This window comes from Camponotus vicinus, unplaced genomic scaffold (genome assembly GCF_025532165.1).
Source record: "Camponotus vicinus isolate PSW18456_S1 unplaced genomic scaffold, iyCamVici1.0 SCAF_2, whole genome shotgun sequence".
In the NCBI taxonomy this organism is placed as follows: Eukaryota; Metazoa; Arthropoda; class Insecta; order Hymenoptera; family Formicidae; genus Camponotus; species Camponotus vicinus.
Window position 1 is genome coordinate 24,611,263 of NW_028141956.1, and position 16,343 is coordinate 24,627,605.

Below are 16,343 nucleotides of genomic sequence, written 5' to 3' on the forward strand. Positions count from 1 at the left end.
ATTTAAACTTATTATCTATTTTACAATTACAAAGAATATATCAATTTATTAGATAACTTTTCTGATATAAAGTAAATGTTTTATTTTGTAATATTTTATTATTGTTATTCTTCGATGCTATCACACCATTTATATCATCTATCATGAATTACACGCATTTTTTGTCTATCAAGAATAGGTTGTCATTGAGAGATTGGCAAAATAATTAAGCGCTCGCATGTCTGTAGTATTACAGTATGTTTTGCGCCCACGATTCATTGAATTTTGAAGTTAGCTAATTTGGAAGGTGGATTTTATATAACATAGAAACGTAGAAATATATATATGTTGTTCATTAATCATCATCAAAGAACGATTCGGCAACGGGACTCACGTGAGGTTTCGCGTTTTGAAAGACAGACATGCGTACAAAAATGACATTGTGATGAGCTGATATCTTCTTTCTTATCTTTCTTACGTAATGAAAGAAGTTGCTAAAAACTGCGGTCCAACATTCGCGATGGCAATTCATTGAACTTCTCGTTTTTATTCTCAAAAACAGTCGTTATTCATTACAACACGAGACTTTATTTTTCACATCACTACTCAAGAATGCATCGAGTGTTTAAGCTGCTAACGGCTGTCATTAAGCCCCATCTCTTTTACCACCGAAAGATCCACGATGAATTTGAATCATTTTTTTTCATTATACGAGAAATCGTGTGTAGATAAATGAAGACATATTCGACGAATTTCGATAACATTTTTCATTTTATTAATGTATTCGATGAACTTGTTTTGAACAACTCTCTCTGTCGTGTAAAAATTACTACGAATAGTGAGATATAATCGTTAATTCATTCGTTGACATTAAACAAGCCATTCCAAAATGTTATTTATAATACATTAAGCAAGATTATATATAAATCACACGTACATATACCCACATCCATCCATGTTCGTGCAATTATATATTAATTATACATGTAATAAGTTTATAACTGCAAGATTTCTGTTATAGATTTTATAAAATCTACAATAATCACTTTTTTTATTTGAAAAATTGACTCAATTAAAAAATTGACTTCATTTTTAAATAATATTTAAGTTATAATTTTTCAGTTTATTCTATAATACTTTATTATGTTATTATAATATTTATTTTATTTGCTATGTATTAAATAGCGATTTTATTGTTATTAATTGCACTATCTCCCATAAGAAATTGTGTTTGATATTTCTTTTACTACCGACTTCTAAAAAATTCTCCAGAATTATTCTGAAAATATTTAATCGCAGAATAAATTTCTTATAATTCAGGCTTTTTCGATAGAGATACAACATTGGGAAAATAAAATTCTAGTGGACAATATAGACATCACGTTTATTATTTTCTAGAGAAGTAAAAAATGGAAACGAAATATAATTTAGACGGATCAAATAAGACATAAGCGAGTCTGTGGTTTACCACAAAACCGACAGATTGGCAAGTCAATGCCGTATTTCTTGGTATTCATAGAACGGTATTGTCGATAAATATGTCGTTAATAATACAATAATAATAATTTATCTGACACACACGTCACATTGAGAGTTTTCCTTGCCAGAATAGCATCATGCATATATGTACAGAATGTTTCATAATCCTCTTTCATCTATAAATCTACGATTTGTTGGCCGTATCGATGGATTCTTTGACCGATTAGAGTCAATTTAGTGAAGATCTAATCGGATCGTATTTTTTTTTTCATAATTTCTGAATTCAACCGTAAGAGCATATTTATAATTAATTTTTATAATTAATATGCAAATTATAATTTCGTTTAAGTAGAAATAATTCGAAATCAGACGAATAATAACGTATTGCACTGTCCTTGTTCTTAAAGCTCAATTTACATACAAATTATCTCGAGAGTCTTTTTAATTACTTATAATTAAAAAAATTTATGTCTTAATATTTCTGGCAGAAGAGACAACTCTAAATTGGTCGTTAAATTCGCAACATAGATGCATCAGAACGAATTGCTTAAAACTCGAGACATTGTATATGTCAGATGGCAAACATCGTGGTAATAATTGAGCCGTCCTCCACTGTTGCCATCGTCATCGCAATTTTAATCGGTCTCTCGCTTTAGGCTCCGTGGGCGAAATACTTGGCCAGTCCTGGTTTCATACATGCGGGTCTTATCTGTCCATTTTGTTTACCTCGCGATACTTTTTGCCGATTCCCGCTTTTGCCATTCCTTACATCCACTATTTGTTACATCTTAATGCTTCACCAAGCTGCGCACGTATTTTTGCTCTTAATTGCGCTCTTTATATCTGTCTGGAAATGGTTTGAAAGAATGACCGTCATAAATTGACCTCGAAAAAAAAACGCACAAGGTTGTCTCCACGAAAATTATGTTAGTTAAAAACCGTTGTTTATTTCAATAAAAAAAATTCTTCTAGATATAACACAACTATGATTCATGCAAATTATCATGTACAAACTTAGTGTTAATGAATTAAAGATAATTTAAATAATAAGGAAGAAATCTTTATTTTCCTTATTATTTAAATCCCTCTTTCAAGCTACTGAAAAAATGGTTTTTATGTATCATATATTTCGCAGATAATTTTTGTCATAATTAAATAAAATTAAACATAAAGCATACAGATTTTTTAAATATATAATTTTTTAAATATGTAATCATATAAATATAAATATAAATATAAATATATATATATATATATATATATATATATATATATAGAAAGAGAGAGAGCACATTTTTATTTCTTTAAGACTTATTAATCAGATTACCGATTTTCTTCAATATATTAAAATTAACATTGATTCACAGACTAAGAATTAATAATGTTAAATTTATTAATTGCTCAAAAGATTTTGATAAATGTGGAATATATTGGAAAATAAATTAGATACAGCGCGAGAAACAGTAAAATGGTATCTGTCGCGATCCTCTGCAGTGCACCAGCAAGAATACTTTTTCATCGTTATAGCGTTCGCGCATCCTATATATGGTGATACTAAATCTCGCGTGGTTATTCGAGAAATTAGTCGGTCGGATGCTCGTAAATAAAACCAGCGTGACTAAAGATTTTAAAAGCGTCGTTTGGAAGGTTGTCTCGTCTACCTGATGGCTCAATATACCTGCGGCTTCGTAGGATTCATTATATATTCACGTCTCTTTCCACATTTGCTCGCTACCGACTGAAATAGACATATAAAGTAAAGCTGATAAGAGATACTTTACCATAAATGTACGTAAATGCAGCGGGGCTTTCAGCCATCGTATCAATTTAATAGATGTCATTATCTTTGTTACTACTTCGTCGCTGCTAATTCGCGAGGCGCACATTTACATATATATAAATAAAAAGCAAATTAATCTCTCTCTCTCTAAATATAGATATATTGTATCAAAAGATTTCACAATTTTTCATTCTATCAACAACGCGGCGCCATAAAAAAAATGAATGAAACGAATCCAGTAATAATTACGTAAAATGAAAAACCGGTAACGATTGAGGTTTTAAACGCGATGAATTTAACCCAACCGCAAATCATTTTTATTTGACCTTTACGAGCTTTTGAGAGCCCAGGTACAAGTGCGAGAACGTTAGAAAGATTAAGAACAGACGCCTCTTTGCGTAGACTAACCGACACTATCCGGATGTCAGAAGATTTTAATTCCAGTTTAATTCCAGTGCTTCGATCATAAGCATCGCTGTAAACAGATCGTATTTCAAACTAACAAACGTCTTGTCAATATTTTCTTCCATCTCCATCATCACCAAACTTCTTTCATATACTCGCCACAAGGCTCGCTAAATTAATACAAATGTATTATTCATTCATTAATGTATACAATTTATATTAATATGGGAAATTATTTTATCTTTAAATACATATTTTGATATAATTTTACATCCTATTTGTATATGTATGAAAAGTAATACATGTAGGAACAATATACATATTGAAAAAAATTAATATACGAATTTTAAATTAATTATTTTGTTCATTAATTTAATTTCTATTCATACTGGAATAATATTAAAATTGATAAATAATCTATTTTAATGTCAGTCTCTTCTAAAATTGTATCATGTTAGGCAATTTAGGCAATTAGGCAATTTTTTTCGATTTTTTTAAGAATGTTTCACACTGCTCGATAATTTTATTATTGCCATAGATTGTAATCTCTTACGGTAGTGAGAACGAAAAATCAATTACAGCTTTGAACATAGCGTGCGTGCTAGATGCACACGTCTCTCCTGGGCACGTCGTAATTCACACCGCAAGACTTTCACCGTTAATCGTTCATCGACTTTCGAACTCTCGTGTAAAAGATACGCGACGTGTACCGTACCTCGATAATGGCTCGTAAATCATTTCGTTCCTCTCCCTGGGATGCGCGACTTACACACACACGTTGCCCGATTATTTCTAACAACGCACATATATAGACGTTTCCGACATCCCTCTAATTTAGTTAACGACAGTGACGAACTAATACAAGATTTTAAAAAAAGGAGCATCGTGATAGATGGATAGCGAGAAAAATCGCGTTCGTGTCCGTTCACATCCTACGTCGCGTTAACTAATCGATATCCTGAATATGCATAAGAAATGAGCCAGCAAATTATGTCTCATGTCTTAGAAATGTTGTTTGGATCGATGCTACATCCGCACACATGCTCGCGATCAAGAGGATTCGCACGTGGTCGTGTGATGACATTTCGGATTAAGAGAACCGCTGAATTATTCATTCGACCTAACGACGTGCGAAATATAAGCAGTCCTGGGCCTGAACGCATTACGTCACTCTAATCCGGTGGTCAATGTCTACCGAGGCTAATGAAAGAGGAGAGAGACACGCTGTTATTACGTCGTCATTCACTCGGACGAATGCGACGAATGGTTTAGGTCTAGGTAGAGAGCTCGATAGGATTCAATATGCCTTTCTTACGTCATTCGACCCTTCTTAGTCGTTATCTGCGACCTATAATCGAGATAAAGCCGTACAAGTTCGGATCCACGAGTCGTGATCGAAAATCGTATGGGGTGTATGTAGCGTGTCTCGGATCGATACTCGGAGAGATGGCGAAGGGAAAGAACGCCGAGAATAAAGAATAGTCGAGAACAGATCCATCACCAGGTGAACGATCGACCGGTCGAGTTATCCGTCATCCCATCTAGGTTCACCAGCCGCCGATACTCCTCCACATCCGTCTCTCTCTTCGTTCGTCTGTCCGGTAAAGGTGTGGCCGGCGAGACAAACGGGCTGACAGTCAGACAGTCGGTTGTCTTTCCACGTGTACATATACGCGTGCACGCCTCATCTCCAATTCTCCTTTTCTCTTTCTTTTCCCATCTCGTCTTCGACGTGCACGATAAAAAGACCGCGGCGGCTTCCTGAAAGCATTTAATTGCCGGCCTGGCACGCGATCAAATATCAATTATCAACACTTTACGGAGCCGCTCGTCGCGGAGCGAGAGCTCTTAAGTTCAACTTCGTCATCGGGCCGTGCGGATTAAATCGCTCTTATTTAAGCGAAACGGCCGAACTCGCCGAGTTGATTGATCATCGATGTTCTCTCATTTTCGAATCATTAGTTGTGCATTTTTCTTAATGGTCCGCTCTCAGAGAGTATTGTTCGCTTAATCCAATGCTGCCGTCGAATAAATCGCGTCATCTCGGATAATAATTTCACGATTACCTGGCCTTGAAGAAAATAATTACTATATGCAAGACGAGTTTCTTATTAAAATATCAATTTAGTTAATCTCTAAGAAACTTTTTTTATGTTAGTGAAAAATTCTTCTGAAAAAAACAAAATTTCATCTCGAATGAAAAATTATACGTCACGTATTATCTGTTTAAATCGAGATAAAGGACAGCTCGGTGATTGCGTGGAGATGCAATGATAGGAATGATACAGATAGATAAACGAGATAGATACACGGAAGAGATTTCCAGCCACGTTAGGCTCTGCAAAGATCGATAATGACGCGTTTATCCAGACAATCTCAATTTGACATTGTCCTTTGTGCGTAGCGAATGTCGCATTTAACCGCGGGATTATCCAACGCCGCATTCAGCGATTGCATCGATCGATCTCAGATCTGAAATCTGCCTTTCGAGGTGAGTGTGATCGCGCCTTGATTGGCAGCTCTCCGAAGAGATCGGTGCCGACGCAATGGACGGAGCCGAAGCACTTCCCCGGAGGCGTAAAACGGTACCGAATATGCTGCACGATGCAATCCACAGTCATGATGATTATATAATATCAGAAACAATGATAGTAATCGCGATAGGAGTAAGAGTACCATATCGATAATTACATAATTATGTAAGACATCTCAATAAAATCGAGATGAATATCTACTTATTCTCGACAAACGTTAGATGTGTTTCGTACCGTATTATTTGAAACACACTTATATGCAAATGTACTAATTCTTTGTTACTATTTATTATTATTATTACTATTTCTTTTTAATTTGCAAAATTATTTCTTTTATTTGCTTATTATTTTTTTATATACATCAAATATAAAATTCAATACGTGCAATAATAATTTTTTAAAATATTAATTATTTTGCTGCTATAATTTGGATCTATTCTTTGTTTATTACAGATCAACCATAACAATCTGAGAGGAGGAGGAGACCTAGGAGAGGCATCGGGCGCCGACAGAGCAATCCTACGGTAAATAATTCATGATTTATATAATAATTATTTATTAATTAATTGTGCACACGCGATTTAAATTAAGCGATTAATCGTATAATTTGATTTTTTTATTTACATTAATAATAAACAAGAGAAAATTAAAGAAAAATATTATAAAAGCTATGATTTTGTAAAAGTTTCTATTTTTAGAGATAATATAGTTGTAATATAATTATAACTTTTTATATATATTATTAGAAAATTATTAAAATAATTTATTAAAATAATTTATTTTTAATTTGCAAAATTATTTTTTTATCTGCTTATTATTTTTTTCATATACATCGAATATAAAATTCAATAATTTTTTAAAATATTAATTATTTAATTAATATTTTATTTATCTTTTGCAGATCAACCCTGACAGTCTGAGAGGAGGAGGAAGTCTAGAAGGGGTATGTTAAATAATATATTTAAATAATTCTTTAAAAAATAATATAAATATATAAATATAAATATATATTTTTAAGTATTGTAAATATATATTTTAAATATCACAAAGATCAAAAAAGCTGATTTCGTCGGAACGTTGGAAACACGTCAGTGAATTCAATATTTCTTCAATATTTATGCAGGATATTAATATGTAAATGTGTATAAATGATGTAACTGATAATTTGTTATCGTGTATCATGTAATGTTTAATCCCGTGAGCAGTATTTTTGGCATATTAATAGCATCCGCGTGCATTAATAAGCAAGAAATTTCCTTTGGAGAACCAGTCAGAGCTATTCCCAGTGGCTGTTCGTGAGAAATACTCTATGCTTACACAGGCAGAGCTTAGTTAACGGAATCGTTCGCTCGTTCATTCCAACATCAACCCTGAACTCAAGAAACCCGCTCGAAGGCACTTGGTACACGTCAACGTCAAGTTTGTACCTACGCCGGGTAAAAGTGTAAGAATAGAATCGAATGGATAGGTTCTTCTCTGCGGCTCGTTGTCGAGAAGGAGCAGAGAGCACAGAAAGACAGAGAGCGAAAAGGAGAGAAGAGTACTTCGCGAGTTGTATGGTTGGTAGGTCTTTAAAAACCTTTAAGAGGCACGCGCGTTATCGTTAATAGCGTGCGAGAAGAGGCCTACGAGGAAAACAAAGACGCCATTGTCGCGTTTATGGAACTTGACGTTATGGTCACGATATAATCGATAAGTCATAATTTGATGACTCTATTTCTTAAAATCAATAGTCTAAATCATAAGTGTCATCTCAACTTAATTTGTAGAATCATCTTTATTTTAGGAGTATTATATTTATTTTTTAAGATACAAAAAATAAATTAACAAAAATTATCAATATATATAAAAGAGTGAAATATTATATAAAATATATATATGAATATTTTTATATTTTTATAATTTTTATAATATTTTCAGAATATCTTAATATGTTCAAGAGGAAATTATTACACTCGCCGAATCCAGTTTGAATAAAATTGGGAGAAAATAAAATAAAAAAATAAAAAAATATTCCTACATATTTTATATAATATCTCGCTTTTATTTTTGCTGATAATAATTATCGTTAATTTATTTTAATTTCTCAATTTGTATCTCAAATATGTGTATTTCCAAGAGTGATTCTAAAAAGAATGATTCAGATAAAGTCGAGGAATGATGCTTATGGTTTGGACTATTGACTTTAAGAAATAGAGTCATCAAATTACGGCTCATCTTAATTATTAAATGAGGAACCAAAGAAAGCGCGCAAAGATCTCTTCCCCGTTTTTTTTCTTTTGATTTCTATACTTCTGGGTGGTTCGCATAAAATTCCTCGAAAACATTCCTTGAACGCGCAGGAGGTCGACGGCTTTGGCCGCAATCGGGGTGGGAAAAGTTGGTCTCTGCGGGTTACCTCTGAGTTCGTCGAATCTCTCGACTCACGTCGATTGCCGCGGATACGGCGGTACCTACGGCGTCTTAGAGATACGTGACGGCTGTTAACATCTTCTTTCGTTCCCTCTCAACCCTACTCCCACGTGAAACAAAATGAAGGAGGAAAAGGACAATAAATAACGGCTGCTTCTGGCGACGCCGATCGCGCCTTCTAGCATTCCTAAATGAAACGCGGTGCCATCGGCAGGTGAGACGCGGATATTTCCGGTACCGCGTCGCATTTCGTGTCGCCGAGATAAGATGACTATGTTCGGCATAGTTTGGTAAGTGCCGTAGATAAGGATGTCTCGTCGAAACGACTTCGGTGCGTCACGTCGTCTTCACCTAATCGGTCCAAGTTGTAATCTTAATTATGTCGAAATGTCGTTGGAAAATATATGGTATGAACGTATCAATAGCCAAACTTACAGTTCAGTTTAGAAAAAGGTCTTTGAAAGAAATTCGGACGTAAGATACGCGATTATACTAAGGCTTTAGAACAAGGGAATGGCTTTTATAACGACTACCTTGGATAAAAATAAAAGCATTTTTCTGCACGTCCCCTTGTTATCTTCATTGTTTTACTCATCTTAAGCTCGAAGTATGCGAACGTATGATTAATTCTAGTGTCTTTCACAATTTATACCAGAATTAATATAATAAAGATAATTAAATAAATATAATTAATATAATAAATTAATATAATATATAAATACATACATATATAATACATATTATTGTCTGACCACTATTTTCTCATCAAGTGTCATTTTCATAAAATCAAAGTACGTAATTTATAAAAATAATTAATTAATAAAAATAATAAATAGTAAATATGCATAATAAAATATATAAATTATAATATATTATGTAAATATAGTATATTATAAATAATAATATAATATATAATATATAATAAATTTCTCTAAATGAAAACAGAATACGGAGTTTGTTACTTAAATTTGGGACGGTATCCCCATTTTATTCCCGTTATATCATACATTTTGTCGCGAAGTGCCGAAAAGAAGTTGCGACAACGGACTTAATAATAACGCGAATCGTGTAATCACACGATGTAATCAAGCGGCCGATGAAATATCTCAGGCTAAATGAAATGTCATAAACTCGACTCGCGGCTTTAATGAAAACGTTGGCGCACCAATCTCACCACGAGACTCACTAATTACTGTGTCCTGGCGATTGTCGGGATTAAGCCGCGGCACGTAGATTACGACAGCTTTCTAGTCGTGATTAATACGCGTCATTACAAAATAAACTTTGGATAATTTGTACGGGGTGGCTGCCAAAGAGGTAACACATAAGGGGATACGATAATTAACTCTGTACCAATCATCGTTAGCGGCGCGTTCGATCGCCGATTGCGGCGAAATCGTGCGCCAAGAATCGCGCGCGTGGGCATCGGGATGCAATGCACTATCTCCGCTAATAAACGTACCATTATCCAATTTACCGTTTTCTATAATTCACGTGCGCCGACGAGGATAGCAGTGCGCGCCGCGTCCGTTTCATGTTAAGATTGATGATTTGCCTATCTGCGCCGGCGATCTTTATTTACATATAATTAACTCGTGGCTCTCTTTGAAGCCGAATTAATTATCTACTAAAATGCACGATTAATACGCTCACCAGTCTTAGCCTCTCTTCCTGTGTAATTTCTCCGCTTTTGTGACAGCTATCTGATGGCATTAGCGAGCCCGCGATAATTCATACGTGCCTCTCCGCGAGATCGCAAATCATTTTTCATCTCCGTCATCGGCCGAATGGAATCTACTTGTGTATTCATCCCGGCGACACAATCGATGAACATTACGGACATTTAAATGTGCTTACATTATGAAAACATCGTTATCTCATTCTATTAAAAGAGCCGAGTTTTAAATCATTTCGCGAGTCTCATTTATTTCTCTTTCACGTGAAGTAGGATTTGTTTTAAATAAATTGTTGACACTAATGCATTTATTTAAATGTAATCTGAATATCTAATATATTATATAAACGAAATAACATATACATATAAGCTTTCATTTACGCACATATTTTATTCGTATAGACAGGGTGTTTCTTAATAAGTGCGAAAAATTTTAGGAAATGATTTTTCATCGAAAATTAAGGGGAGTTTTTCATATAAAAAGTTCTAATAAAAAATTGAATAGGGGTTGCTAGTTTCATCCCCTTATTAAGAAACACCTTGTATATTATATATGTTATATATTAATTATAAAACGTGTGTGTAATAAAATTAAAAAATTTAAAACATAGTTACTTATTCTGTAAAATTATAATATTCAGTATAATATTCACTATTTAATGAAAGTAATGAGATTATATTTTTGCTGCATCTATAATAGATTTATTCCATAAGATACGATATATCGATTAATTTGTTTATCAGATACGCAGTTTTCTTTTTTATTACAAACTCGAGATCGAAGAAAGTCACACGCTAGTAGTAGCCTATGCTCGGACACATTGCTTCATAGCTGTTGCCAATAAATCTACGTTGGCGAGATCGGCTATCAAATTAACAGCGCGCGGCTCGGAGGCACATAAGAAGCGGGAACTTGAAGAGGTTGTTTCAAGAGATTTTCGTTAACGTGTACGCGCTCTCGTTACTCGTTCTGCATCTCGTTTGCATTCGTCGGCGCGATATATAGGCGCGAAAGTGCTTACTTCTCCTTCGTCGCGGTGAATGCCGGACACTACGACTTGTCGAAAAAGGAAGGCGCCGAGAGGAGCCAAGGGAACGACGATGTGTGAACGATGCAGAAGAAGAGGAAAGAGGAGATGGAAGAGATGTTTACGTTGGACTAAGGGAGGCCTCGTTACGTTCCCTTGGTATATACGCAACGAGATAATATCAGTTCAGTACGGATACACACGAGAGAAAATATGGTTACCTATTCTGGTTAACGCGTACCATAAAATTGACGAGCTGTTAAAGACGAGAATTAGAATTGCAATTTTTGATTATTTATAGAATTCCATTTATCCCAAAGAATTTTTCCTTCACTATGTGTAAGAATTAAGATTTCAAGATATATATTTTAAATCGAGTAACTGTATGCAGCTCGTGTAATTATTAACGTTTTAATATATAAACTGATAAGCATTTATAAAGTCGACTTGCGTGTTGCAACTTTGTGTGCGTTATTTTTCATTTTTTTGGGAATAAAACTTAATCGTTTTTGTACAGCATATAATTCGCTTTGCAAAATGCCATGATGCAATTAATGTCTGGCGATTTATACGCGCGCCGTCCCGCGCTTTATTAAATCTATTCATATTCCGGCGCAAAGCATTAAGATTAACCGCTCTGGAGCACGAGATTCTTTGCACAATAGAAGGCAAATTTTAAAATTGGATACAGAAGTATCCATAAATCTATAATATACATTTATTTCTTCTTTAGTTATTTATTTATTATATGTACACAGATATATTAAAGATTATATTTATGAATTACATGCAATTATATTGTAGAACTTTGTTAGATATGGTTAAAGATTTTTAAAAATCTTTATATTTCTTTTTAATTAATTATTTATGAGAGAAGAATCTTCGAAATAAAAACATCTTTTTCTCCCTTTATATATTAATGATTTTAATGTGTGGATCTAACGACAAAGTATTGCATCTTACACAAAGAATTATCTATAAAAATTTAAAATTTGTCTTCAGGGTTCTTTAAATTTTCTTATAAGATTTATAAGCAATTTTAATTAATAATCGCATAAAAATTTTATAGAAAAATTTCATAATAAATTTTATAGATACTCCAACTGCTTTTTTTATTAACTCGGCACACCTCATCGAAAATATGTCTGGCCCTTCGTGTGAAATATTTTGCCACCCTCATCAAGCGTTAACGAATCTTCGCGCAAATCTCCGAGTGCGAAACGTACAAGTTGTTGCTCGCTGTTGAAGTCACGCCGAATCGTGCGGCCTACGTCGACACGAGGCAGAAGGGACCGAAAGATACTCGCAAGCTCGCATTAAGCTCTTTCTCTCTCCTCTCTGTTTTCTTTGATCTCAGTCAGTCTTCTCGCCTCCCTCGTTGCCTTCCCTCGTCGACAAGCACGAGTCTGCATCACGTGGAGAGTAAGAGGCGCGATCTCGTAATTATTACGTCGTGAAGGATGGGAAGTGACGCGATGATTACCGCCGTTGCCAACCTCCTTGAAGCCCCCAACGCGCTATTCTCTCGCCTCTCGGCTTCATTTTCTTTATTTACTGCCAGGTTCCGCTCGTGCGCCATATTTTGCGATTTAGCGACAATGACATTTCGTCGCGCGTCATGACTCGTTTCTTATAAATGTGAAATACGACAGGTATACTTGCGAAGGTAATATAATGGAGGAATTTTCGTCAAGTATAAAACCGCTTATTATAACGTAATACTTAGGGTTTAATTAGCATGATGTAATCGCTAAGGATTCCATTTCGACATAAATATATATCTGCTAATCATAAGGAGTCTATGATACCTCGATTGAACTTGCAACACATTAAGCTGTCTTTTCATCACCGGGAACAAAGGCTGAAATGATGAAAGAGAATACGAAGAGATTAGATTCGAATCTAATATAACTCTGGTTCTCATCAACCGGAAACATGTTATCTTTATCTAACACAAAATATAAAACATAGCATGAGATCAGCCTAGCGAATCATGCGGTAATGTAAAAGTGCTGTCATAGTCCTGACAGGGTCAATTATCCCTACCATTGACCGCCGCCATTCTCGACGTTAATTGTCGAGCGTTATAACGTGGCACGACATGCCAGCAGCACAGGCGCCACAATAAAAAGAGGAGCAAACAGCCAAGTGCGTCCTCCTTGCACGGTAGGATGCGTCCAGCCGCCATTTTGGTGGCGGTGCAACAGAGGGGTAATAACTGCAGGAATTCATGGTAATGGCGATAATGCGTGCCCGGACGACGAGGCCCGCGGGGCTGAAGGGCGAAAGGGACGGGGCCCACCGAAGAGAAGAAGTGGGGAGACTCCGCGTGTCACGATGCAGAAACTTACGTACGCCTTCACGTACGTTTCGTGCGTACGTGCGAACACCGATCTCGAGGGGGAACCATGGGAGCGGGACCGGCCTGTTTCTGATTGGTTGAAGCACGTCCACCGGATGTTGGAGGTCGGTTCTACGTTGGGGGAAAGTATTTGAATTATCCCTCGTAATTTACACGGCATCGATAGCAAAGAAAATTCGATAAATTTTTTAAAAATTGACAATTGATAATTTTTTTAAAATTGCAATTTTACCTCCCAAAGGAAATCTGAGATCGAACTTTGTGAAAAAAAAAATTGTCACTGCAATATACTCGTATCAATGTCTATACACTTCATGGCACGTTTTATTTTGAAGCTAAATTTAATAAAAATTGTTAAAAATTACAGCTGCATATTTTTGGCATTTATATTTTTATAAAATATAATGGAAATTCTTTTAATTAAACAGATTTCAGGCTGCGAAAATCGATCTAATCTAATCCTTTTATTATATTTCTCTTAATTTAGCTACTTGACGAAGGTATGATATAAATGAAAAATGAATGAAAAGAGATAAGGAGTGGAAAAGCACGAAACATACATCATAATCTTTCATAGCAGTCTTGCATATAATTCATAATTTTAATATTCTTCTCTCAACATGCTTATCCGTATATTTAATATGATAGTATTATTATGTACCGTTATTCTCAACATTTAATTATAAGAGAAAAAGTAATATTACCGCTATATAGATATTCGTATTAAATATAGTTTATACCCGTAATTAAGACTACCACGAACGAAAAATGTGGCAAAAAGTGCGGCACATGTCCGCATTATTTATCATTATGTTTAATGGACGTGCTTAAGACGATCACATCGTGTGCTCTTAATAGCGATTTCTTTCATGATTGCGTCGTCGTTCATCCAGTGTCCAACCCTTGATTTGGAGCAATTCGGATTAATGAAAATTCTCGTGTAATATTTCCTGCATACGGTAGATAGAGTGAGAAATAAAGATCTCAGCACAGTAATCTCCGCACAGTAACAAGCCAAGTTGTATGTGTCTTCTTTACGAATTCTACCACAGCTGTTGCCAGGTGATCAACATTTACTGCCCCAATAAAGACTAATGCCATCTTTGAGTCTCGTCTCTGTACTTTTTGTGAAATTATATACAAAATTATATACAAAAATATATGAGAAGCAATAAATATTACTGTACTGTACGTCGTATCGTTAATTAAGAGAGAATCTGGACAAGTGCTTGATTTAGAAGAATTTCTATGGGGAAGGAATAGAAATTTCACAGCATCGTTACAATGAATTTCGTTAATGTTTACTCAAGAGGGATCCATCCGAATCTTAAAGCACGCACTAGACGGGAAAAGCTGTTTAACGAATAAACACGTTGCAAACAAGAGTCGAGTGTGTATACGAAGAATAACCTGGTCTCGATGTGGACAGATGCATGGCTCGCTCGAAACGACCACTCATCATCTTTCGAGAATCTTTCTAGTTGAAGTGATGACAAGAAAAACCGACAGACTATAGTAAATGACCAACGTCGTATTGCTCGATTAATGAAGCAAAAATATTTTAATGCTTCTACTCGTATCCGATGAAAATTTCTTAAACCGCGCTCGAATAATTTAATACAGACCAATTAATATATTTTAATAAAATATATAATTAGTTAATGAATATTAATATATTTAATTAATATATTTTAATAAAATATTCTTAAATATTTAAAAGTTAACGATATATAAGATAGAATGACGAGAAATTAAATATTATTTTTCTAATATCGATTTTGATTAATGTTATTTAGATATCAAAAATTAGATCTTATTATTAAAAGAGTTTCTCGTTTATCTTCATAAATTTTTAAATTTTAATTGAATAATACATTATTGCTCCTACTTTCGAAGATATAATTTTATTTTAGACATTTATATTTTGATTTTTAAAAGCATAATTTATATATGGGAAATTTCTATCTTTCAATTACTCGTAATATATAACTAAAATAACTAATAGATCGTATATGGAACGTAGATTAAAGCAATGTAATTCTAGTATTGTGAGAAATGAAAGACTCACCAAGGGTGCCATCCACCGTTTTCCGGGAGAAAGAATGCCTATCGTTTCTCCATGCCCAGGAACACAAGTCGCACGTGGTGAGTCCATCGGTGGCGATGCTTTCTTCGGGTAAAAAAGGTGGTCTAGGTGGCGGCGGTACAAAGTTGCCAATAACAGCCCATAAAGAATCGATATCGTTGCCGACACCGGTATAATATAGCAATTCTTCCTCGGCGACACCGGCGAACCAATCCATGTCATTTATACTAGGATAGACCGTGTTCGTGCTTGTCGTAGTCGTGCTGGTGACCGTGACCTGAAAATAAAACAGTTGGTTAGTCCAAATTTACACGATCTCAACTTTAAATAATTATAGAAATTTTTTTTTATATGATTTTCCCTTTAATTTTAACCTAATTGTAACTGCAATTATTTTTACATATTATAATTAAGTATGTATTATATGCATTCAATGCAAAATTCGATGCATATAATAATAGTATATAATAATAATACAATTTTTAAATATATTTTTTATTATATATTTATATATTTATTATATATTTATTTTTTTCTTTTTATCTATGTCTTGTATATTATTTGTACATTTATTCTGCAAATATCTTGACAGTTCAATCCAAT

At 34.4% G+C, this 16,343-nt stretch overlaps 1 protein-coding gene and 1 long non-coding RNA gene across 3 annotated transcripts in view; both read right to left on the bottom strand.

Annotated features, from left to right (window-relative positions):
* Nucleotides 1-16,343, bottom strand: part of LOC145966088 (uncharacterized) — a 71,974-nt gene that overhangs the window by 16,665 nt on the left and 38,966 nt on the right. For both annotated transcript variants that reach the window (XM_083089872.1, XM_083089871.1), the window contains exon 2: nt 15,723-16,017. In XM_083089872.1, the coding sequence (XP_082945998.1) occupies nt 15,723-16,017 (295 nt within the window). The remainder of the gene's footprint in view (nt 1-15,722; nt 16,018-16,343) is intronic.
* Nucleotides 508-10,490, bottom strand: LOC145966089 (uncharacterized). Its single transcript, XR_014436958.1, has 3 exons — nt 10,243-10,490; nt 3,647-3,813; nt 508-2,305 (listed from the first exon to the last, which is right to left on the bottom strand). It is a non-coding gene; the product is annotated as an uncharacterized LOC145966089 (long non-coding RNA).